At 38.7% G+C, this 24061-nt stretch overlaps 1 protein-coding gene across 2 annotated transcripts in view; it reads right to left on the bottom strand.

Moving 5' to 3' along the window:
• Window positions 1-214: 214 nt before the first annotated feature.
• Window positions 215-24061, bottom strand: part of MEGF10 (multiple EGF-like-domains 10) — a 152109-nt gene continuing 128262 nt past the window's right edge. For both annotated transcript variants that reach the window (XM_012728045.1, XM_004686677.2), the window contains 11 exons: window positions 23139-23273; window positions 22506-22634; window positions 20721-20849; window positions 18198-18326; window positions 15873-16001; window positions 13291-13527; window positions 10663-10790; window positions 9120-9243; window positions 4533-4577; window positions 3558-3764; window positions 215-2084 (listed from right to left, as the gene is read on the bottom strand). In XM_012728045.1, the coding sequence (XP_012583499.1) occupies window positions 1897-2084; window positions 3558-3764; window positions 4533-4577; window positions 9120-9243; window positions 10663-10790; window positions 13291-13527; window positions 15873-16001; window positions 18198-18326; window positions 20721-20849; window positions 22506-22634; window positions 23139-23273 (1580 nt within the window). In that variant the 3' untranslated portion in view covers window positions 215-1896. The remainder of the gene's footprint in view (window positions 2085-3557; window positions 3765-4532; window positions 4578-9119; window positions 9244-10662; window positions 10791-13290; window positions 13528-15872; window positions 16002-18197; window positions 18327-20720; window positions 20850-22505; window positions 22635-23138; window positions 23274-24061) is intronic.

The following is a 24061-nucleotide window of genomic DNA, read 5'->3' as shown; positions in this document are numbered from 1 at the left end:
TGGAGTTTCCTAAAAGAAACAGCCATCAAAGCAGTGAATATCCTAAGTGTGTTTGTTCTATCTATCATCTATTTACCTGACCAAACGCACCACCCAAGGCCCAGGTGTGTGACATGAGCTCACTGCATATCCCCACTTAATAACTGGCAGGGTCAATACCTTCTGTGTATTGCATGCTTCCTCATTCAATCATTACTAAGGTAGGTCCAAGAAGTAGAAACTGGCTTTCTTGCATCATATCAGCATTCTTATAAAAAAACTAGCTTGGAGTAAAAATGTTAATGTGTGAGTACACATAAAATGACCATTTGTTCTCAGCTGCTGGAACACACAGCAGATAAGTTATTAAAAAAGACTCCATTTACATTCAATCATTCCCCAGTTTGGATAGTCAATTACATGATCACCCTAATGATGACCTTCAGTAAGATCAGTCTATGGTACTTAGTCAGCAACAGTTGCTCTCAGCATCCATTTTCTCTGGTTTAACACAGACTCAGGGAACCCACAGATCAAAAGGAATTCCACTTTGGAATATGAAAAAGCATCTCTATTTCAATTTTAAGTTATCACCTACAGTTATTGTACTATTTTAGTAATAACCACTTTCAGTTCATTTGAATGATATATTTTTCATTTCCTTCCAAAAGCAAAAAGAACAATGCATTTTGATCACGCAAAAAGATAAGTGTCGATAATACAAGAAACAATGAACATATATTTTTCATTAACAATACAAACACTACAAAACATAGCATATACATCTTAAAAATGAAAATACAAATTAATGAAAAAATGGGTACATGTCATATTAGCAATGCAAAAGACCAGCTTAAGCATAGTTTCTCTAAACCAACAATTAATAAAAGGAAAGTGCCCTCTTCTCAAATATGCACAAAAATATTCAGTTACTTCTAGGGAAAAATTAATCAAAAAAGTCTGCTAATTCTATATTACAGCATGTACTACTAATGGCTTACAAAACTTAAGCGTCTTCTTGCACTTAAAATTTACAACTTTTTCCTATCATTATACACTCATTCAATCCAGTCTGTCAAAAATAAAATTATCCATTTTTCTATTGATGAAATAATAACTGATATGCTATGGATCTCAAGTGGAGAATGTGTATGATGGAGCCAGTGGTCAGAATGATGGCAACATAGATTTAGAGGGGGCTTAGGGTCAAACAGAAAGAAGAGTCACCTCTGCTTGGCACATCTGTATTCTCATCCCTGCAGTAATTCTAGTATTCCTAAAAGTAATTCTAATTATACATGTCTTTATTCTAAAAAGAAAAAGGTTTAAAATTTTCATATTTAAATTTGCTACCCACTTCTAGATTTTACTCAAAGTCTTTTACTGTGCCACTTGAAAGACTGTTTCTTCCTGGGTTGTGTATTATCTCTGTACTTCTTTGAGTCTAGCACACTACAGACTCAGTAGTGTGCACCTCTCCTTGTACATGTTTAATGATTCACACTTAAAGTAAATTTAATGGTAAACTGCACAATCCTAGGTACAGCTATGCTAACTAAATGAGCAAGAAAATATTTGAAATTTAATTTTTCAAGCAATAATACCAATATCCATCACAACCCGTTTCTCCGAAGGAGTGCTGCAAGTCATGCTTTTAGTCAAGATTTTACAATAAGTCATGCTTCACGGGTACAGTTCTAAAACTATCAGGAAGGAGAAATTACATTGATAATCTCCTTCCATACCAACTGCACAAACAGGACCTATAGTCAGTGAGTTTTGCGCCTTCTGGTTCACATCCAACAACTGCCTACCAAGTAGATTAACATTCATGGGAGGTGGCAAACTTGAGGATGGAAATGAACTGAACTTCAGTTCTAGAAGGGGTTCCAGTGGCTACCCAGTGGTCCTTTGGTGTCATTCACTGCTGTTGCTACTTGTACTGCTGCCACCACCATCCTCTGGCTTGGGGGAGGATGAACTGTCTCGAACTGGCAGCAGGTCATAATGGCAAGGGATGTGACTGTTCTTTGGGAGGTCGTATGGATCCTGGGTGAGATGTCCAGTATTGCTGAATATTCCTTGGACAACACTGACTGTAGGTTCTGTGACAACCAGGGACACAATGTATTAGCATTGGGAACATTTAAAAAATACAATACAGTATTTTTATTAGAATTTTTTTTTTTTTTTTTGCAAATACCAAACACACAGAACTTTTATACAAATGAAAGGAAGAATTATCTTTTAAAAACAAATGATCTCTTGGGCCTCTCTGGTGGCTCCGGGGTTAACTCTCAGTACTATCAAGCTATCACCAGCCATTGAGGCATGAGTTCAATCCCCGGCCAGGTTGTTGACCCACCTGGCACAACAGACCTCTCCTGTCTCACCCGCTGCTCCCCTCAGCAGTGCATTTCAGTAGATCTGACTGTTCTGCTCCCCACTCTGTCTCCAATGAATCCTCTCATCCCTCATATCTCTGCACCTCAGTTCTTGAATGCATAAATAAATAAAACAAATCTTTTTAAAAAGCCACACAAATGATCTCTTCTTAATAACACGGGGTGGCTATTCTTTAACAGTGGACCCACTGACACACACAACTGGTAGTCAAAAGAAAGGGTATGTGGTGGTTGGGATGAAGACATCAAAGGGTATTCAGAAACCCTGGATGTAAATTATTGTGTAAAAAACACCTTGGAGATAATCAGCCCCCTTACTCTGCAGGTGAGGAGATTGAGGTCTTTTCAGGCTAATGCAACATGTGGAAACATATAACATGTTGTGAAACTTAGGACTTAGGATGTAGCTCTCAGGTTTATTTCCGTTTTGGGATTATAGGGTCATTCAAAGAGAACTGTTTACAACTCTCCAAAAACTATCTTAATATTTTAAAAATCATTATAATATCTCTTTCCAGTGACAGGTTTGCAATATACAAAGAACTACTAGTGACCAGTCACTTCATTTACTAATCTTAGAGAATTTTGTAAAGTTTTAGCTATGACTGATGAAAGAGTCAAAAATATTAAAATATATAGCATTAGTATCTAGCCAATGGCAGCTCTGATGCTTTAACTTCCCCAAATGATATCTGCAAATATTGTTTGAGAAAGGTAACTTTAATTTTAAGTTGAGTTATCATTATCTTGTGTATGTTAATTTGTATCAGGCTCACATCTGAGGATACTACTAATATGTGAGACAAATTTAAAAGGAAATTGTTTCAGTCCTGCTAAAAGCAGCTGTTTAATCCACTTGAATCATTTATTTTGACTAACTTGACATATTAGCTAATAGGACGAATATGCATTTCCACAGGCATGCCAAAATAGAACAAAAGATGATTGGGTGGGAGATAAGGGAAAATTACTTTAAATTTTCTAAATGTCATTTTCCTTGAAAAATTCATTTGACATCAATTAATCTGATCACTGAAAAGATGGGCTGCATTTTAAAACTGGCCACCATTTTTAGTAAGGTTTATATGACCTGCTATTGTATTCTCAAAGTCATGAAAACTGTGTTAAAAAATTCCTATGTATTAGGTTCTTCTGTGGATCAGGAGAACTCACCAACTTCATAAACATTCTTGTTGGCTGAAGTTGTGTTGTTGATCTCTGCATACGGGGAATCTCTCCGTGCTGGCGACTTCATCTCCACATAGCCACACTCTGAGTTTTTGGGGATGAGTACAGGTGGGTCTTTAATTGTGGCGTAAGGGTTTTCAGAACTGCTCAGGGAGCAGTTACTTGAGTTATATTCAGAATTCTTTCCCAGGTCTGTGAAGACAGATGAACAACATCATTTCTTTCTTAGCGAAGATTACTGGGAAGATTACTTCTTTTTCTTTGTAGCTAGGTGTAATTATGTATACTGAAAATAATACTAAACATCTCCCACTCCTTTTGAAGAGAATTTGCTATAAAATTAAAATTGTTCATCTCTAAAATAATTTTAGATCCTAAGGTAAGTGACTATGAACTTGAATTTCATTTTGATTATCATATCCAGATACCATTAATTCCATTCTATTTTACTATTCACTTGTAAATTTTCAAAGGCCCAGTCAAGAAACCAGCTGTTACAGCCCTAAAAGAACAAAAAGATTGATTACCGAGGTAAGGAAGGTAGTTGTGCTGTGAGGATTCCTGGTAAAATCTCAGTATGGGGCCTGTTAGGTTATTACTCAAATTCCTCCTGAGAATAAGTGACGTTGTTGATATCTTCCTATTTCCTCTGCTATTTACTTTTTCATATTTCTTTCTTCATATCAGCCATATTTTTTTCAAAGACAATGTGAGTGCTTTCTCAGTAAGCTAAAACCTTTGTTCTCAAGACTTAGGCTTTACCAATATTCACTACATTCAGTCTTTTGATGTCAGTTGAACCATTTTGTGTGTTTGTTGAAATAATTTATTGCTTTAACAAATGTACATTTTCTTGCAGTACTACTTCTGTTCGTTTAACAAATTATTTCTGCCTCTGGAATGTTTTTTTTTAATTGTGATTTCTGATAAGTGTTTTTCTTTGTTGAATTTATACCATACCTTTCAAGGATTTTCCCATGTAACCTCTGTCAAGTCCAAAAGCACCTGTGATAAAGGAAGAAAAAAAAAAGTGCCCAGTGAGAAATGAAAGCAAGAGAAAAATTCATCGAATATTCCAAGGTTAAGGAATAAGTTGGTTTGGGCATCCACTATCTCACCACCATGTTGATTTTTAAACCTTTACACCAGCTCCATTTTGCCAGATGTCCCAGGGCTTAGAATTAAAAGCCCATCTATGGGCCCTCCCTGGTAGCACTAAGAAGCTAAAGCCACCCCAGCATGAGTTTGATACCCGCCTGCCCCAGAGGTGACCACATGGCATGGCAGACCTCTCCTGGCCCACCCACTGCTCCCCTCAGCAGTGTACTTCGTTGATCTACCTGTTCTGCTCCCCACTATATCTCTGGTGAATCCTCTCACTGCCCTGCACCTCTGGTCTGTACCCAGTTCTGTATGTATAAATAAATAAATCTTTAAAAAAATATATCATTCTAATCATTCTCCTGCTCATTTATAGTGACTTTGGGAAAAATGATCACTTCTGGATAGAAAATGAGGTACACGTTAATTAGTATACTTGACTCAAGGTTACTCTGGAAAGGACCCATTCAGGACTCAAACTGAAATAAAAGATGTAGATTTCAAAGCATAGTAGCCATATAACTTTGGGCAAGATATTAGATTTTCTGAATTCTAAATTGAGAAAAACAAAGCCTACCTTCCAAGGCTTATAGGGTGGTTAAGTGAAATAGCTTATAAAAAGAGTTTGTAAACCCAAGTGCCATAGAATTGAAAGATGTCTCACCGACTGTAACATCTTGATGTATTATACTATCCTCAGTTGTAGTCTATCATCTGTAAGCTTTCCAAGGCATTGTCAATGATATTTTAAAGGAATATTATGGACATGATGATGATGAACATTCAAGTAATTTGAGAATGGCTAGGGTGTGAACTCCCTGAAACTGTTTTCCTTTGTGATGTTAAATTCAAGCTCTGACAGTGATGTCTCATCGAGATACAATTTTGTGGAGAAAAGAGGGAAAATGCCCTAAAGGGAGCTGGTAAGTCTAATATCAATCATTGTGGGGACAGGAAATAGGAACATTTTCCTTCGTTAGGCATCAGTTTGTGGGTCTGGGTTGTCAAGCTTAGTGAAGACCCCAACTGATGAGAAAGTGAGTTTTAGAGGCAGGTAGAATAAAAGGGTATACAGTAAAGAATTACTATGCCAAAGGGAGATCCTTTGATCCTGGGAGTCCGTCGATGTCCTGGGAATGTCCTGCCTGATCAGAGTGTTTTCATTTACTAGGGAAGCCTAGGACTAATAAAGAGATATAGGGCCGGAGTTTGGGTCAGTTGATATCAACTCCATCTCCAGACAGGCTGAAGAGTAAGTGAATCTCATAGGCAATCAATCATGTCTGTGTAAACAAATCTGAGGTGATTTTCCCCAGCTGACCGTATTCTTTATTTTTGTTACCTTTTTTTTTTTTCCCAGAAAAAGTTAGCACTTTCCATGATTCCTCTGCAAAAGGATAACTAGAACATTTGTTTTTGAACTTTCCTGGACTGTGCTGCTGTGTCTCTTTTCCTGGCTGGTTATAATGTGAACTCCTTTGCTGTGATAAACTGTTACCATGAGTTTAACAACTTTCAGTGAGTTCTTTATATTTGTCTAGCAAATTATTGACCCTGAGGGTCGTCTTAGTGATTTCATTTTGCAGACAGTGTCAGGACAAAGGGTTTTGGGGATTCTCAGACTTTTAAAGGGACCCAGTAAATGTGGGCAGGGCTGGTAGCCTGGTACATTACTAAGGAACTCTGTTATTCTTTGTCAAATTCCACCAAATATCTCCATATTATACCAATCTCTTATTAAAAGCCCAACGTGCTACTAGCTGTGTTAAATCCAAGGGTAAAGAAGGGAAAAGCATAGGGTGGATAGTAAATTAGGGATAAAGAGTTGGGGCTATGAAACCTTGCAGATTTCTCTTTTTAGTGCCTCAGAGGATCAGAGTTCTGTTTTAACAAGAGTGTATACAGGTTGGTTTCCTCATTAACACCCATATATCCTAATCCCTGTTCAGGTGTTTTTAAATTCTTGGCTTAATCTAATTTACACAATGAGCCAAAAGATAATCATTTTTCCTATTTTACAAATAAGCAAATCAGAGCTGATAGGGAAATAACTGGTCCAGAGTCATGTAACAGAAGCAGGAATTGTTCTCAGGCCTTTTGCATCAAGGTCAGAGTTCTTTCTGCCAACATTACAATGACTTTTCCATCATTTAAGACCCCTACACATCTCATCATCCACAATCAGACCTTATTCTGCTTAAGGGACTTGGCCTGGGCAACAACTTTAAAGGGTCATTAAATTCAGAATTTCTCTTGAATGCAATTAACCAACAAGATAGAGAATTTCCAGCCAATATCTTATGTTCCCTTGGGTAGAATTGAGACAGAAAACAAAGAAGTTCATGTGACCACTGTGGGGAGCTATGTATGTGCTCTGGAGTTTGAACGGATTACCAGAGATGGAGGTGGAATAAGGAACTTTTCCTGCTTTTATGTCAGGTAGTAGTTTATATAGTACCATTCACATACTTTTAGAGCTAAATTACTAATGTAATTTAGTCTTTAAAAGATTCCCCAATGTGGACCCTCCCTGGTGGCACAGCGGGTTAAAGCACAGCACTAAGAAGTTAAAGCCACTTCAGCATGAGTTCGATCCCCGCCTCAGAGATGACCCACATGGTGTGGCAGACCTCTCCTGACCCGCCCGCTGCTCCCCTCAGACGTGTACTTCATCAGTCGGTCTGTTCTGCTCCCCACTTTGTCTCTGGTGAAGTCTTTCTCCACCCCTGCACCTCTGGCCTGTACCCCAGCTCTGTATGCATAAATAAATAAATCCTTAAAAAAAATTCCCCAATGTTAAGTGGCTTTACTAAGATTATGATGAAACTGATACAATTTTTTAAACTACATTTACTATGTAGATTGGATGAATTAATGTAGGTAAAAGTTAATAATTTGTACACATTTTCTTACTTAGGCATTTACATTTCTATAGTAAGAGGGGTTGCCAGAGCCTACAGGGATTGGTGTCTGTCTCTGATTCAGGTGAACTGACATATGAGGTATGTGGAGAGGATAACTGTCAAAAGAACACCTTTTGAGACCTGATTTTACCCACTTCCTTGCATAACTTACAAGAAAGCTCACTTCTCTGTGCTTCCCAGTTTATTCCTCTATAAAACAAGATTCATGGAAAAGTCTGCCCAGTAGTATGACCAGATTTAACAAATGTAAACAAGGAAGATCAGTTAAATTTGAATTTCAGAGAAACTACAATTTCTAGTATAAATATGTTCCAACTAGGGAAAAAAAAATGTTGCTTATCCAAAATTCAATTTTTGAACTTTTTGAAAATTCCCCTCCCTCCAAATAAACATGGAACGGTTGATGCCCCCAGGGCATCTTATACCTCACTTTATCATCAAGCTCCTCCCTGAAAATAAGGTGTGTGTTTACATACAGTGTCTCACAGCAGTTCTTCACCTGTGGCCTAGGAAGCCCCATTCACTTCACAAAAGGGCCAGGACACCAAAACTATTCTCATAGTATTACAACAATATTGTCTTCATCTTTCATTTTCATTGTCTTTCAAGCATTTTCTAGGAGCTCTACCAAGTATAAGATCATTATTGTGTGAAGGTAGAAGCAGATGTGAAAATCTCCTATCCTCTATTAAGCCAGACGTTAAAGAGATTTTACAAAAGTTTAAAACAGAACTACTTTTCTTATGATTTACTTGGGAAGAAAATGTACTTGTTTTTCACAAAAATGCATTTTATGCTTTCATGAAATGAGATTTTTGTTATTATAAGTACATGTAAAACAATGATTTTTAAATAATTTTAATTTGTAATATGGTAATTAATTAATTTTAATATGTAATATGGTATATCTGTCCGTGGGCAGATATAATCGATATAATTATGAATCGATATAATTCATAAGGCTCTCTGGGGTCCTTGATAACTTTAGAAAGTGTGAATGGGGTCATGATTCCAAACCTTTGAGAATCTTTGATCTCCTGTGTTCCTGTTAACTTTTTTCATTTCCTCACCTACAAGGGGAAATGGGCCTCAAATGCAGGTACTTCATATTAAAAGAGAATGAAGAGGAGCAAGGTGACTAGGCCCAAATCCCCTGCTAAAGTTACTTAACCTTTTTTTTTTTGATTTGCTCTCTCAACTGTAACACAGAGATGATGATGATGATGATGATGATGATAGTACCTATTTCTTAGAGAACTTGTGAGAATTAAGTAATTAAAAATAGATTTCAAAAATAAGTTATAGGCAAGCAGAGATTCCTGTTACTTTTTATCCATTCCTGACACCTACTAGGATCTCAATCAGTATTTGTTGAATAAATCATGCACTAGCATGTAATAAACCCTTATAGATGGTAGATATCATTCTCTTATTTTGGCTTTTGATACATGTTTAGATTGCTTTGGCATAGCCAAATCTAGAATAACAGTGCCTGGTTGATGACAGAGAAGGAAGAACTTGCCGAGCTCGTTGAGGTAGCCACCATGTTTCCAGTCCGCGGGCAGAGTACCTGTGCAGTCCACTAATGGACCCCTCTTGCCTGGATTCACATTTTTCAAATTCACAAACAGTTGATTGTTTTTGGACTGTTAAAAAATATAGATAATAGAAGATTAAAAAAGAGAATATAGGGCCCTCCCTGGTGGCGCAGCAGGTTAAAGCACAGCACTAAGAAGCTAAAGCCACTTCAGCATGAGATCGACCCCCGCCCCGGGAGGTGATCCACATGGCATGCAGACCTCTCCTGACCCTCCCACTGCTCCCCTGGGCAGTGTTCTTCGTCAGTTCTGCCTGTTCTGCTCTCCACTCTGTCTATGGTGAATCCTCTCACCCCCCACCCCCCACACCTCTGGCCTGTGCCCCAGTTCTGTATGCATAAATAAATAAATCTTTAAAAATATATAAATATATATATAATATGGTGGAATGCAGTGTAACTGATCTGGGAAAGGAAGATCATGGCATGTATCAAGGGCTGGTCCTTACATGAAGTGACTCCTGTTGAGTGGCAAGGATGATGACAGTTTCTGAGGAAATGTCAAACACGGTCTGATCTTGCATGAGTCACTAGTAACTCTGAGATTTCTTAACTGCACACATGAGAATAAGATGATCTACTTTGCTTCCCCTCTTGAATGTGTATGAGGACAAATGCAATGATGAACACGACAGTCTCCTGAGGATGTGAAGTGCTATTTAACTATGAGGTACTATAATTAAAATCCAGCTGCATTAATTTAATTGCAACTGTGTTGATTTAATTAGCTTGGTTTTCTTTGAATTGAGAGCTGGAATTAGACAATAGGGATTGGACATATAATTTGGGGTGCAATCAGAAAGGAGCAATGTTTGGCACTGTGGAGGAGTAATGGGATGAGTTGAGTTATGGCAGGAGTAGCCATGGGTTCCACACAGCCCTGGGCCTCCAACCTCTTCAAGATAAGGATGACCCTGGCTTCACAGGATTGCTGTGAGTTTATATTTGTAAAATAATTAGAAATGCTTGGCATACAGTATGTTCTTATTATTGGTACCTACAAAATGTAATTTAAAGTGGTTCAATCTAAACAAATGCCTGTCACTGTTGTTATGAAATGACAAGTGGCTAGGAAGGGGCACTAGAAGACAGATGGTTAGGAGAGATAAACTTGGCAAGTTTACCCAGTATTAGGTCTTCTATAGGTTGGCTATGACTCACTATTTTAAAACCTCATTTAATGTTGGAAACATGTTCCTAAAGAGGTACAAATGGAAATAGTCCTGGTGAAGAGATAGGGAGACCCTGACTCACATTGCTGCTGCCTCACTCACTTGCTGCCTGTTTGGAAGAGATTTAAACTCCCCATTACTCAGGGTGTGTTTTGTTTCTGACAGTAAGCTTGAGATGCCAACCCCAAAACTATTGAGGAGAATAAATGAGATATCTAGACATCCCTAGGATAGCATCTGGCACACATGCCTATTCCTTCTCTGCCCCTACTCACCGTGACTTGACTTCCTCTCACCTTTGCAATGGTGATCCTGTCCCTGTTGTTGACATGTGGAGAAGTGGCACACTGGGTAAGGGTGTGGTAACTGGGATTGGTGAAGTAATGGCTGTTGGCATTCCCACCATTGCTGTGAGGCAGGGTTTCTGCAAGACAAGAGGCAACAGTTAAAATGGTAGGGTCCCCTAAATTGGTGTGGAAAAAGGGAAGCAAAACAGTAAGAACAAATGTTTGGACGGTTTCCATATCACAAGCTGGGCAGAATGCCTCCCGCCTGGAATACTCAGCAAAGCGTCTAGAAGCATCAGGTATCTGCTTTCTCACTTGCCTTATTGAAAAGTACAGTAAAATCCACAGATAACTCTTTGCTTGGGGCTGTCCAAGCTGAGAAGACATGGTTTCAAAGCAACTTCTACTTAAAATTCCTTTCATTTAAAAAAAGAAAGAAAGAAAGAAAACTTGTGTTCTTGATGCAAAATTCTGTACTACTAAGTAAATTGGCTACTTCACATATTTCCCCAGAATCACTTTTTTAGCAACATGTAGCCCATCTGAACACCTTCAGTATATTATCCCCAAATTACTATTTTAAGTTTCCAATTCCCCAATCTAGGTGGTTACTTCTGATAATGTGTTACTTGTAAAATTTAATTTTGTAGGGACTTGTGGACTCAGAAGAAAGAGTTTTCTTAAAGAACTGCCTTTGTTCCTGTTAAGACCAAGAAACTTTTTCTAATATAATTTGGTTGTTGATTAGTTAATAATTCATGTGGGCTGAGTGAAGTGCTGGAAGTCACTGTGGCAAGAACCCAAAGCCAGAGAAATAAGATCAGGTCCTGGTCTCTGTTCTGCTCCATAACTTCGATAAAGTGATCACCATCCCTCCTGTCCCCAGCGTCCCCTCACCCCAACTATGTATAACAAAGGCTTGGGACTGGGTGCCCAGAAAAGCTTCCTCCTGGTTAAAATCCCCAAAGTCCAAAGCAACCACTTAATGGATCCACTTTTAAAAGCCTCACAGAATAGCAGTGATGATTTTTGTTACTGTTAACATAAGATATACATCTTTAAGAACATCTTGCTTCTGGGTCAAACACTACATGACATACACTTCAGCGACATCTTTAAAGACAGAGCACCCAACGCCACAATAGTGAAGGCAAAGATAAATAGGTGGGACTACATCAAGTTAAAGAGCTTCTGTACAGCAAAAGAGACATTACTAAAAACAAACAGAAAGATCACTAATTGGGAAAACATTTTCTCACACAAAAGTAGCGATAAAGGACTGATCACAAAAATATACGGAGAACTGATGAAACTCAACAAAAATAAAGTAAACAACCCCATCAAAAAATGGGCAGAAGAGGCCCTCCCTGGTGGCGCAGCGGGTTAAAGCACTGCACTAAGAAGCTGAGACCACTTCCGCATGAGTTCGATTCCCGCCTGCCCCGGAGGTGACCACATGGCGAGGCAGACCTCTCCTGACCCGCCCGCTGCTCCCCTCAGCAGTGTACTTCGTTGATCTGCCTGTTCTGCATCCCGCTCTGTCTCTGGCAAAGTCTTTCGCCACCCCTGAGTCTCTGGCCTGTACCCCAGTTCTGTATGCACAAAAATAAATAAATCTTTAAAAAAAAAATAAAAAAAAATGGGCAGAAGAGCTAAAAAGACACTTCTCCAAAGAGGAAATGCAGATGGCCAACAGGCATATGAAAAAATGTTCAACATCACTTGTAATAAGGAGATGCAAATTAAAACCACAATGAGATACCACCTCACCCCAGTGAGAATGGCACATCTTCAAACAACTAGCAACAACAAATGTTGGCGAGGATGTGGAGAAAAAGGAACTCTCCTGCATTGCTGGTGGGAATGCAAACTAGTACAACCACTATGGAAAACTGTTTGGAGGTCCCTCAAACTGCTAAACATGGAGCTTCCCTACGACCCAGCAATCCCACTTCTAGGTATCTACCCAAAAGACACAAAAACACTGATTGAAAAAGATACTTGTACCCCCATGTTTATAGCTGCTTTATTTACAATTGGAAAAACATGGAAGCAGCCCAGATGCCCAAAAGTAGATGACTGGATTAGAAAGATGTGGTACATATATACAATGGAATATTACTCAGCAACCAAAAAAGAGAAACACATGTCTTTTGCAGCAACTTGGATGGAGCTGGAAAAGATCATGCTTAGAGAGCTAAGCCAGAAAGAGAAAGAAAAATACCGGATGGTGTCACTCATAGCAGGAGTATAATGGACCAGGCGAGAAAATAACAAAAATAATGAACAACCATATACCAGAGACATTCTGTGGGGGTGGAGTGAGGAATGGGATCAAAAACGGGGGGGGGGGAAGGGAGGGAAATGCACAGGACTATGGTGGTGGCACAGGGGTGATTTGGTGATGGGAAACCCGCGGGGATTATAATCGAGATGGAAAAAAAAATGTGCAAAATGATGTAAAAATAAACTTTGTAATAAAAAAAAATACAAAAAAAAAAAGAACATCTTGCTTCAAGGATGACATTTTCTTTAGGCTAACTGACAGTAACAATGGCAGCACAAACACCTGGTTTCAAAGAACCAGGAAACCTTACTTTTCAGGGGGTAAAATATCTCTAATGACCCTAGTCTTACCTGAAATGGCATAGTCTGCATTCATGACCCTCATGGCAGGGGTGTAGGTAACTGCTGGCATGCTTGATTCCTTTCCCTTCTGCTTGTGTCTATAAATAATGAACAACGCCAGGAGGAAAAGAACAACTAGGACAAGAATGATGATACCCGCAATGGCCCCGATCTGGTAGGAGTCAGCAGGCAGAGCCGTACTGGTGCGGCTTAGGCTGTTCAGATTTCCAACTATTATAACACCAGCTAGAAAAAGGAGAAAAAGAGATGTAAGGATGACAGTGTACTGGATAAATGTTTGATCTTTATTCACAAGAATCTCCCATGGTGCTAATGGCTGGATATTTTCAGTTCATGAAATATTAAATTTTGGAAATAGCAGTAAGGGAAAGAAATCCTCATTTTTAGATATTGACTTGTTTATAGCCAGAAAAAGGCTGTTCTAAACCTCAAAAGAGAGATAACATTTCCTGAAGCCAGAGTTAGCAGGGCTTGGGTGCCTCTGATATATTTCAGGGTAAAGACTTAAATGAGCTATTAATTGTACTCTATTTGTTATTCACTATTAATCCTATAAGGGTTACCTCCTAAATATCTCAACTGTCTGATTTGATGTCTATCCTTAGCATTTTAATGGTAATTTTCCTTCCAAACAAGAATAACCCTATTCTAAATCTAGTCCAACATCAGGATCTATGTTAGGCTAATTTCAACAGGTGTTTTACCTCAGAAAATATTGTTCTATGTAGTTATTATCTAATTTAGTAGTACCTGATAACATTACTCTAAATTAAATATTCTAAATTATTTTAAATTAAAAATTCAGCTTTTTATAGTTCTTCTCCATGTTCCCTTCAGTGAGAAGGTTAAAGATATGCATTGAGTTAAGAAACCTGGCATCCAAAACAAATAGACCTGATACATATATTTGAACTTTCCCTTATGCTCTTAGGCTACAGTTTCACAATCTGTAAGGAGGAAACTGATCTCAAAGAAGGTAATTCATTCAAAGGTCTCCATGACCTTGTGATTCTGAATGCTAGAGTTTCTGAAAAGTAGAGCACTAAGGTGTCATGCCATTTCAAAGCATTTGTGATAGTGATTGTGTAATTTATCCTGTTGCTATGGAAGTCAAATATTAATCATGAGCATGCAAAAGTTTTGTTACAAAAGAAAGTAAGAGTGCCTTATGTGGCCTACAGTTTAAGGCAACTCACCTACAACACTGAATTTCCTAAAGCTTTTTGTCCATGTGCTTATTACCAATGAAAAGCATCACACACAGAAGGAGCTCTCTGAGCCATGTTACAGAATCACCAGAAGAACTTTCTCAAACATTCCAGTGACTCCAGAATCAGCTATGCCCAAGTGGACAAACACTTTACTTAAAAACCACAGGCACAAGCTTATTAAGAAGTTAAACATCTATCTTCCCTATGACCCCATCATCTACTCCTATGAATTGACCCAACAGAAATAAAAGCATATGCCTAAGTAAAAGTTTGATATGTTATTGTTGATAGAAGTTTTATCTGCAATACCCAAACAGGAAACAGTTCAAAAGTCCATCACCAGATGAATGGGTGAATGAACATGATATATTCACACAGTGGATTATTCTGCAGCAAAAAACAGAACAGGACAATTGATATATAAAAGATGGTTGAATGTCAAAATAATTATGGTGAGTAAACAAAATTAGACAAGAGTACAGTATGATTCCATTTATATGAAATTTTAAAAATGAATACTACTTAATAGTGACAGAAATTAGAGCAGTGGTGGTTGGGCCTAAAGCAAAATAGTGGTAAACAGGAAACTTTTGGGGGTGATGAATATATTTATCATCTTTATTGTGGTGAAGACTTCATGACATAAATATATATATATATTATATATATATATATATATATCAGGTTTTATGAAATTGTATACTTTGTGTTGTCTATAGGTGCTATGTATCTGTGTATATTTCATTATATAGATATGTATATACACAAGTGTATATATTTATCATCTTTATTGTGGTGAAGACTTCATGACATATAAATATATATATTATATATATATATATATATATATCAGGTTTTATGAAATTGTATACTTTGTGTTGTCTATAGGTGCTATGTATCTGTGTATATTTCATTATATAGATATGTATATACACAAGTGTATAGTACATAATATATAATAGTATAATTATAGCACATAATTATATATGAAAATAATGATTTATACATGGACATTTATACACATAAGTTTATAAATCATTATTATTTTTACCTCAATAAAATTGTAATCACATTGGAAAGTTCATGAGTTTTGGAACCAGAAAAACTTGACATCAAAGCCCAGACATATTTTGCTTATTAGCTATATGACTTTGGGAAAAGTACCCAACCTCTCTGAACTTTAGTTTCTTCTTCATCTGTAAGATAGCAACAATAAAGCAGCCATCTGACAACCAAATAAATAACCAGCTACACCTGTAAAGTCATGATGAGGATTAGAAACGATATAATGGAGGCGAAAATAAAGTTGAGAGGCAGGTAGTCACACAATACAAGGAAATTCTATTTCTAGGCCCTTACCTTGATCACATCGAGCCCCCTTCCATCCCGGGCTGCAATAACAGGTCCCAGTGATGTGGTCACAAGTAGAGTTGTTCAGACAGTCACATATCTGGCGACAGCCATAGCCATATGTACCTGCAGGGCACTCTGAGAGGAGAGGAGAGTTCAGTGTAGCTCTCCAGGCTTGGGAATTTGGGGCCAGGTTATCTCTTTGAGGAGGACGTGCTGTGTCTGGAGGGATTAGTCCTGTTCAGGCAGAATTGTACCATCCAGGGTGCCCCAGAAATAGCCAGCATCCCTGGAACCAAGATGGGACTCAGAGGCCAGGTGACACAGGCTGGAAGACTAAGTTCTTCATGGTGGCTTCTGACTCTTGGCTTTTATGTACCTGCCTCTCTGATGGGTGCACCCAATCTGTGGGGCCTTGAAAGAATTGATGATACACTATTGAACAATTTGAGATGACTCCACCAGGCAAAACTATAAGATAGAAGGGGAGTAGACCAAAGGTATAAGCTAGAAATGTTTCCTTAAGAAATGTGTATCTTACTTTTGGCCCAGGAATCCTCCCATAGGTAGATTTTGACCCGCATTAGCTGGGTACAGAGAAAGAGGGGCGGGGGGGGGACATCTTTTGCGAATTTCTAGTTCAGAACTTTGTAGTTTAGATTTGAAGGTTGTTGTCTAACTACAGTGGAGAAAATAATGGGACTTAATGATGTAGTCCTAGTAAAAGTTGGGCATGAATTTTAAATAGTTCAGACATGTTGAACCTATAATCAATAGAAAACACCAATGTTCTTTGAAAAGTGAACAGCAGAGGGCAATGTGCTATTATCATCAGAATTCTCTGACAAAACCAGAGTTTCTGTTTACAAAGGAGCACTGGAAAAATGCTCCAAAAATCAGGACACTTTAAATATGATGTTCAGAGTAATGATGGAAGCACTTTTATTTGGGGAGGGTAAGAATACAGGGGGGAGGAAGCACAATGATAGTGCTATGATAGTGGATTATGAGTCTATGATAGTGGATTATGAGTGAGTTGGTGGTGGGCACACTATGGTGGTAATATTTGACGGGGTGTCCCAATATTACCTCAACTTAAAATTAAATATATAAATGAATGAATAAATAAATGAGTCTTTCATTAATTAAGACCATAACCAGTCTGTCATTTAAGCTAAAATCAGCTCAGAGCCTGGTTTTTATGTACACACACACATTTAGACATTTACCCACCTACACACATACTACATACACAAAGAGGCCCTGTGCACATAGGCAGATGTGTGACTTGGTAAATGTTTCAAGATTAAATTAAACTAGAAGTACAAATCTAAAATTGGGCTACCTCTCTCCAAGCTGATTGCTGGTTGTCATTCTTGTTATATTTGCTAGACAGGGGGATATGCAAAAATATTTTAAGGTTTAACATTCAGGAGCAGGCAACCTGGCTGTCCAGGGGTGAGGTGGAGGTGCCTGTGGGTGGAGGAAGTGTGATGCTTTATTTCTAGTACCCTGGAGGCTGATCAACCCTACACTGCTCTTCCAGCCATGAGACCTTCCTCACAGTGCAGCCTTTGATGCATGGGAAATGTCCTGCACACAGTAAGAGAGTGAGGACCTACAGAGCTCTCTAAGGAAGGCCTTGCTTATTCACCTGAAATATTGACTGAAAAGATGTACAGGAGAAGGACAATGGACCAATTTGAAATACTCAGCCTCAGACTCATGTTCTTATAGCTCATGGGTGGAAATGGAAAAACAGGATGGGTCATTCCCCAAGAGTGGAATTTTTATAAGCAATATGCTGCCTTGAAGGTTAGTAAAACGAAGACGAGGAGTTGTTAATGGAAACGGTATAAACATACACTCTAGTGTAGGTTGTTGAAAGTCTACATGGACCTGTTCCCTCACCAAAATGGGGCAGACCCTGGGTTCTGAGCCCTCTCCCCACCACTGGATGCACTCTGGTCCAGGGTGAGACCCTGGCAGCCTCTCTCCAGGAAAAGAGCTCGACTGGTTCCTTTAAGAAGCTGAACAACTCTTGTTCCAAAAATAAGAAAGAGGACGAATGAGCCAGGATGAACAGATGGAAAACTTGAATTCTGTCTTTATCCTTATAGCCATGCCCCCTCCACCCAGAGCTCTGAGTAATTTCTCAGAAGGATTGCAAGGGCAAAACAGCCAGCAAGGATCATCAACCTAGCCAACAAGTGTCTAGCCATCAACTCAAACAACTTAAATCTTTGGGTTCTGCCATAGCGTGTTCAGACATCTAGGAAAATTGATTCTAGGGAAACAAACACTGTTCTAGAGACAGCATGTCTTCATACTTACTCTGCTCACAGTGCTTTCCCATGAACCCTGTGCGGCAAGTACACTGCCCGGAGATGTGGTCACAGTCAGCTCCATTTTGGCACTGGCATATCAAGGCACAGTCCTTTCCATAAAACCCCAGTGGACACCCTGTGTCAGGAGAAAGAGCAGTGGGGGTCAAGAGGCTGATGAGGAGAGACAGTTTGAGTCCCTGACACGCTTATCTTCAAACCTGAAGGCCACAGAGGCATTAGAGTGACCAAGACAAGAAAGAGTACATAGCTTAGCTCCAGTTACAAAGATTTTCAGGTCCTAAGAAGGCTTCTTGCAAGGAGGTTGTGATTCATAAGCAAGAGCAGAACAGTTGCATACCTTCCAGTTGAACTGTGACTGTAATAGTAAGTCTGTAGCCCTGGAAACAAGACTAATGTCTTCTAACAAAGCATCCCTTCAAATCCTCAGAGTATGAGGTACTTCCTCTCTTCTTTCCCTCAACTCTTAGAATCCGGGATTCAAATTCCATGGATTGAAAAGAGAGCTTTATATTAAAATTACCTTGACGTTCTTCCTCAGTGTGAAAATCTGCTGTATCCATTACTTACTAAGATAATATTATCTTCTTTGCTAAAAATATGTGGTAGAATGCTGTATTTAAAAAAAAACCCTGCACTTCACAGGTGCTTTTAAAAAAATTAACAAGTCTTCCCACTGTGCACAGTTTTCAAAACCCAGACACCTGGACCCTAGGACCAAAGATGTTTACAAGCCCTACTGGCTTTCCTGGGCCAGCAGTTACCCTACAGGAGTTTTCAGGGCTCTTTGGTATTATGAACATTTTCAATAACTGGTGACTGTTCCCAAGTATTACAGGTGCTTTTTATTTTTCCTTTTTATGGTGAGGTTTTAAGGAAAGCTCAGGTTCCAATAAACAGAGGCTTGACAAAAACACCAGCATCTAAACACAGCCACCAATGCCATGGATTTATTTAGAACCTCTCCTCTTTTCACACATACTCTCATGGACTCTTTTCAGTAGCTTGGAAATGCAGGGAGAATGTTCTTGTCCTCTAGATGGGAAGTGAGCCCAGAGTGCCCTAAGTCACACACTGGCAAATGGCAGAGACAGGGCTGCTATGTCAATGCGGTAGGTCTGGCTCCAGACCTCAGGGGGATCTTCCCACTCTACACTATGCTACTTCTACTGAAAATGTTCCTCTGTTGAAAACAGGCTCTAATTTTGAAATGTAGGAATTTAGAAACTTATACATATGTATGTATGTATGTAGGTATGTATATATATATATATACACATACACACATACACACACACATATATAGATATATAACTTTTATAGATATATAAAAGTTATAAATATATATATTTACATATGTATATGCATCCCTTGTTTGATTATGCTTTGCTGTACTGGGTTTTGCATATTTTGCTTTTTTTTGTATAAAATTGAAACTATAAAAGGGTTTTGGCAACTTGCAATACATCTAGTTTTTAAAAGAAACACTGTTATTTCACACTTAATAAACTGCATTATAATGTAAATATAAACTTTATATGCACCCAGACACCAAGAACTTGAGAACCTCATTTTTTTGTGCCATTTACCCCTATATAATCTTTGCAGAATATGCTTAGAAAAACCTCTTTTCTTGCTAATTTCCACCTTTAAGCCACAATTTAGTGTATATACTGCCTTCTAGAAATTCTAAAAGATTTGTTCAGGCTATTTCCTAGTTACATTTTCTAATTACCTAATTTCTGACCTTATCTTTCACCTCAGCATTTCTTTCATTTAAAAGCATATAGTATTATTAAGGATAACCAGAATACATGCTTTCCTGTCTTATCTCTCCTACCCAGTCAAAGACAAGGGGGCAGAGAACAGTCCTTTTTCCCAATGGTGCTGAGCTCTGGAGGACTTGGCAATTTATATCCTATAATGTTCAAACCTCATGGAAATTCAAATGATTAGAACACTGTAGGGGGAAAAGGAAAACAAACAAATGGTAGTTCTTAAAGCACAGTCCTAGGCTGGCATCAATATGAAGAAAAGTATTAAAAATGTGAACTACAGAACCTAGCCCCAGCCCTATGAAATGAGGCTATGAAATGTAGGAGTTTTTTAAGCCCTCCAGGTGATTTCAAAACTCACTAAAGCTTGAGAACCATTGCATCCTGTTCTCCAAGAGCACACTCCCCTTCTAATTGCTGTCACTTATCCTAACCTTTGTGTTGTTAAAATAAATGAGTTTGGTCCATATAAACAGCGTCTGTTAAAGGAGGGAAGGGAAAGAACAGTACACCTGCACCCATATAGCATTGCTCTGCCTCAGTATCCTGATGTCATGCAGAGACAGAAATTTTGGCATGTGACACCTCTGAGCCACCTGGATGACTACAGGTGTCTGGGCAGATGCAACACTAATGTCAGGGGATCCTGATGAGCTCCTCTCATGCACAAAACACACGAGGCTGTTTCTTCTTAGGGTGTGGCCCGCGGGGTGAGCCTCAGCAGGCCCGTGGCTTACTCTGAGTGCAGTAAAGGCCTGTCCAGCCAGGAGTGCATTTACATTCCCCGTCGTAGGCACTGCAGAAGGCTCCATTGTGGCAGTTGCACGTGTGGATGCAGTTCGGGCCCCAGTGGGCAGGTGGACAAGCTGAAAGCACAGCATGTGTACAGAGGTCTGTCAGATCTGAGGCCAGCACCCAGCAGAGAGAATTCCATCCACCCTGCTCATCTCTTTTTCGTGAGAAGTTAGTGTGCATGAGGACAAAGAAAGCACAGTGCTCCAAACTCCGTGAAAACCCAAATGGCAATGCTGACTACACCAGCAATGTCGTTACTGATGATTCATTCACACTGAGGGAGGGCAGCAAAAATCATGTCAAGGTTTACAGATTTAATTATTTGACAAATGTCTACGCAGTACCTATGTGTCTAGTACTTTTAAAAGAAGCAGAGGACAAAATGAAGATAGACAATCCCCTGCAAGCTTATTTTTCAGTAAGGGAGGCAGTCAAACCAACCAACCAACCAAACAAGCAATGAAACTGTCAACCAAAAAAAAACAATGGCAATCAATACTATGAAAATAAAATAATTTAAAAAAAAGAAAATATCTAATAGGGTAAGGGGAACAAAATGGAAGGAGGTATTCCTTTAGGAAAGATCTCTCTGAAAAGACATCTGAGCAGAGATCAGATGGGCAGAAAGACGTGACCCAAGAGAGAAGGGGTCCAGTAGTTTAGCATTTATGTCTATAATCTCTAAAGCCTACACTCTGCTCTGGTGTTGATACTACAGTTTGTCTTCAAGCTCGCTGTATGTAAGAATTGATTCACTTATAAAGACTCTTAATTGGAAGAAGCAGAAAACAATAAAATGAAATCATTGGGGTTACTGCCCATTGAAGAGCAATCAAAGTTTGGATAAAGTATTTGGGAATAATTTAAGATTATGGGTAAAATGATTTGATTTACCAAAAGAAAGACTTTTTATTTATACTAATGCTTCAAGAGCATAATTGCTTAAAAGCAGGACCACTTGTAATTTCTATATGGTTGCCAAGTAGGGAGTATATAACCTAATAAAGACAAATCAATCTGATGTAAATTTTTAAATGAAAAAAAAAAATTATTTTATAATTGTGTGAGCCATTTTTGTCCAAGAGCAAAGTAATAATAAATAGCTGACATGAGGTTTGACATAAAGCTTAGAATGGATTTTCTAAGTATAATATCATTTTAAGGCTGAAGAATCCTTGAAAAGTGAATAAGCAAAGTGCCACCTAATTAGGCTCTTTTAAGTTACTATTTGGAATTCAATTTAAATCCAGATTTATTATTTGGATTTGGATAGCACTTTTTTTTTTTTAAGATTTATTTATTTATTCATACAGAACTGGAGTACAGGCCAGAGATGTGGAGGGTGAGAGGATTCACCAGAGACAGAGCAGGGAGCAGAACAGACAGATCGACAAAGTACACTGCTGAGTGGAGCAGCGGGCGGGTCAGGAGAGGTCTGCCACGCCACGTGGATCTCCTCCGGCGCAGGCAGGGATGGAACTCATGTGGAAGTGGCTTAAGCTTCTTAGTGCTGTGCTTTAACCCACTGCGCCACCAGGGAGAGCCTGGATAGCACTTTTAATGTGTTTAAAAACTAAAATAAGGTATCTTAGAATTATTCACGTATTATTTTTGGATTACATAACCTCTCATACTTAATCCTAAAGAACCTGAAATAAATAAACAAAAGAATTTGATCTTGTTCTAAACAAACAAACAAACAAACAAGCAAAAAAAAATAGACTTACGCTGAGAGCAGTCACTGCCGATCCAACCAGGGTAACATTGACAAGATCTGTCAATGGGGTTACAAGTTCCATTGTTGGTACAAGTACAAATTCCTGCACAATTCTTCCCAAATCTGCCACTGGGACACACTGTGAATAAGTTATAAGTCAGTCACACAAAAGCATCTCATATACCAGAGCCCTAGACAGGAAATGATTTTAAAGGTCATCAATCCAGCTGCCCATTTGAGTAGCTGTCCCTACTCTCCCAGTACCCCTCCTTTGCATGGGCTTGCTGTTACAAAGACAGGAAGCCAAAGACCCTAAGGAAGGCATCACAATCCAGTAGACATCAGCATTTCTAGAAACCTTGACTTCTCATTCAGGGAGTCAAAATCATTCCTCATATTGACTTTTCATGGGCGGCTGTTTCCAATTAAAACTGAAATTGCAGCATAGCTCAGAAGATAAAGAGATTTTTCTGGGGGTGACAAGCCCACTTTCCCAAAGCTTAGAGTCATGTTTGCAGAAGCTGTAAACACAGCATACAGGAAAGCTGGTAAATAAAAATCTGTCTTTGGAGAAGCCCGAGGACAGATTCCATGTGGCTTCCTCATCATCATGTGTATCCCCAAAAATTTAGGTGATGCTTACCTTCATTGCAGAGGGCGCCAGTGAAACCAGGCAAGCAGTCACACAGGCCGGTGATGTGGTGGCAGGGTCCACTGCTATGCACACACTGTGGACAGGTCTGGCTGCAGCGATGCCCATAGAAACCAGGCGAGCAGACTGAAGACAGAATGGAAATGCACAGTTTTCTTCCCTGAGACAATGGTCTCTGATATTCAACATCAGAATCTAGGCCCAGTTTGGGGGGTAAACATTTTTTTAATGCTAGTAAGCATCTTCTAATATAAAATAACAACAGAAGCAACAAGGGCACGCTTTAATAATGAAAACTCTGAAATGCCTGCGGGCAGGCACATGTTTTAGGTCTCTTTATTTTCCCATTTATGGTCCCAATTAACTTGAGGTTTGGCATAGAACAGAGGCTTGAAGGATTCTCGTTGAAGAAATAAATGAAGTAAATAAAATTGCAAATGCTAACAAGCCCCAAATAAATACTCTCAAACCATGTGTTGATCCTTTATTCTTTAAGAGTCATTACTGCAATAAATAGATCTATAGTCAGGGTTAAAAAACTGTTGCTCCTCGAAGTGGTCTAGGTTAATGATTGTGATTAAAAAGTGAAGAAGTAAAGTGCAATATAATTAGGTTCTTCCTGAGATATTACTTGGATTTAAATATAGGATGATTGCATAGAGCTCTGAATGAAAAAAAAAAAGCAATTTAAAAATTAGAATGATGTATTTTATAATTAGTCATATATTCCTTTCTTGATTACCTTTACTAAATGATTTAGTAAAACCTCATGGATCATTTCCTAATTCAAAAATTCTATTGACTAATGTCAACCACCTCCACTTTTAATTCTGCAGCTCTATTTCCCCTTAGCACCAAATTTAAGACTACTACTAAGATGTATGATTTGCCTGAAGGTCTGGCTAATGTTGACT

This window comes from Condylura cristata, unplaced genomic scaffold (genome assembly GCF_000260355.1).
Source record: "Condylura cristata isolate star-nosed mole 26May11 unplaced genomic scaffold, ConCri1.0 scaffold00021, whole genome shotgun sequence".
Lineage (NCBI taxonomy): Eukaryota > Metazoa > Chordata > Mammalia > Eulipotyphla > Talpidae > Condylura > Condylura cristata.
Note: the sequence above shows the minus strand (reverse complement) of the source record. Positions and strands in the feature narration are given on the sequence as shown.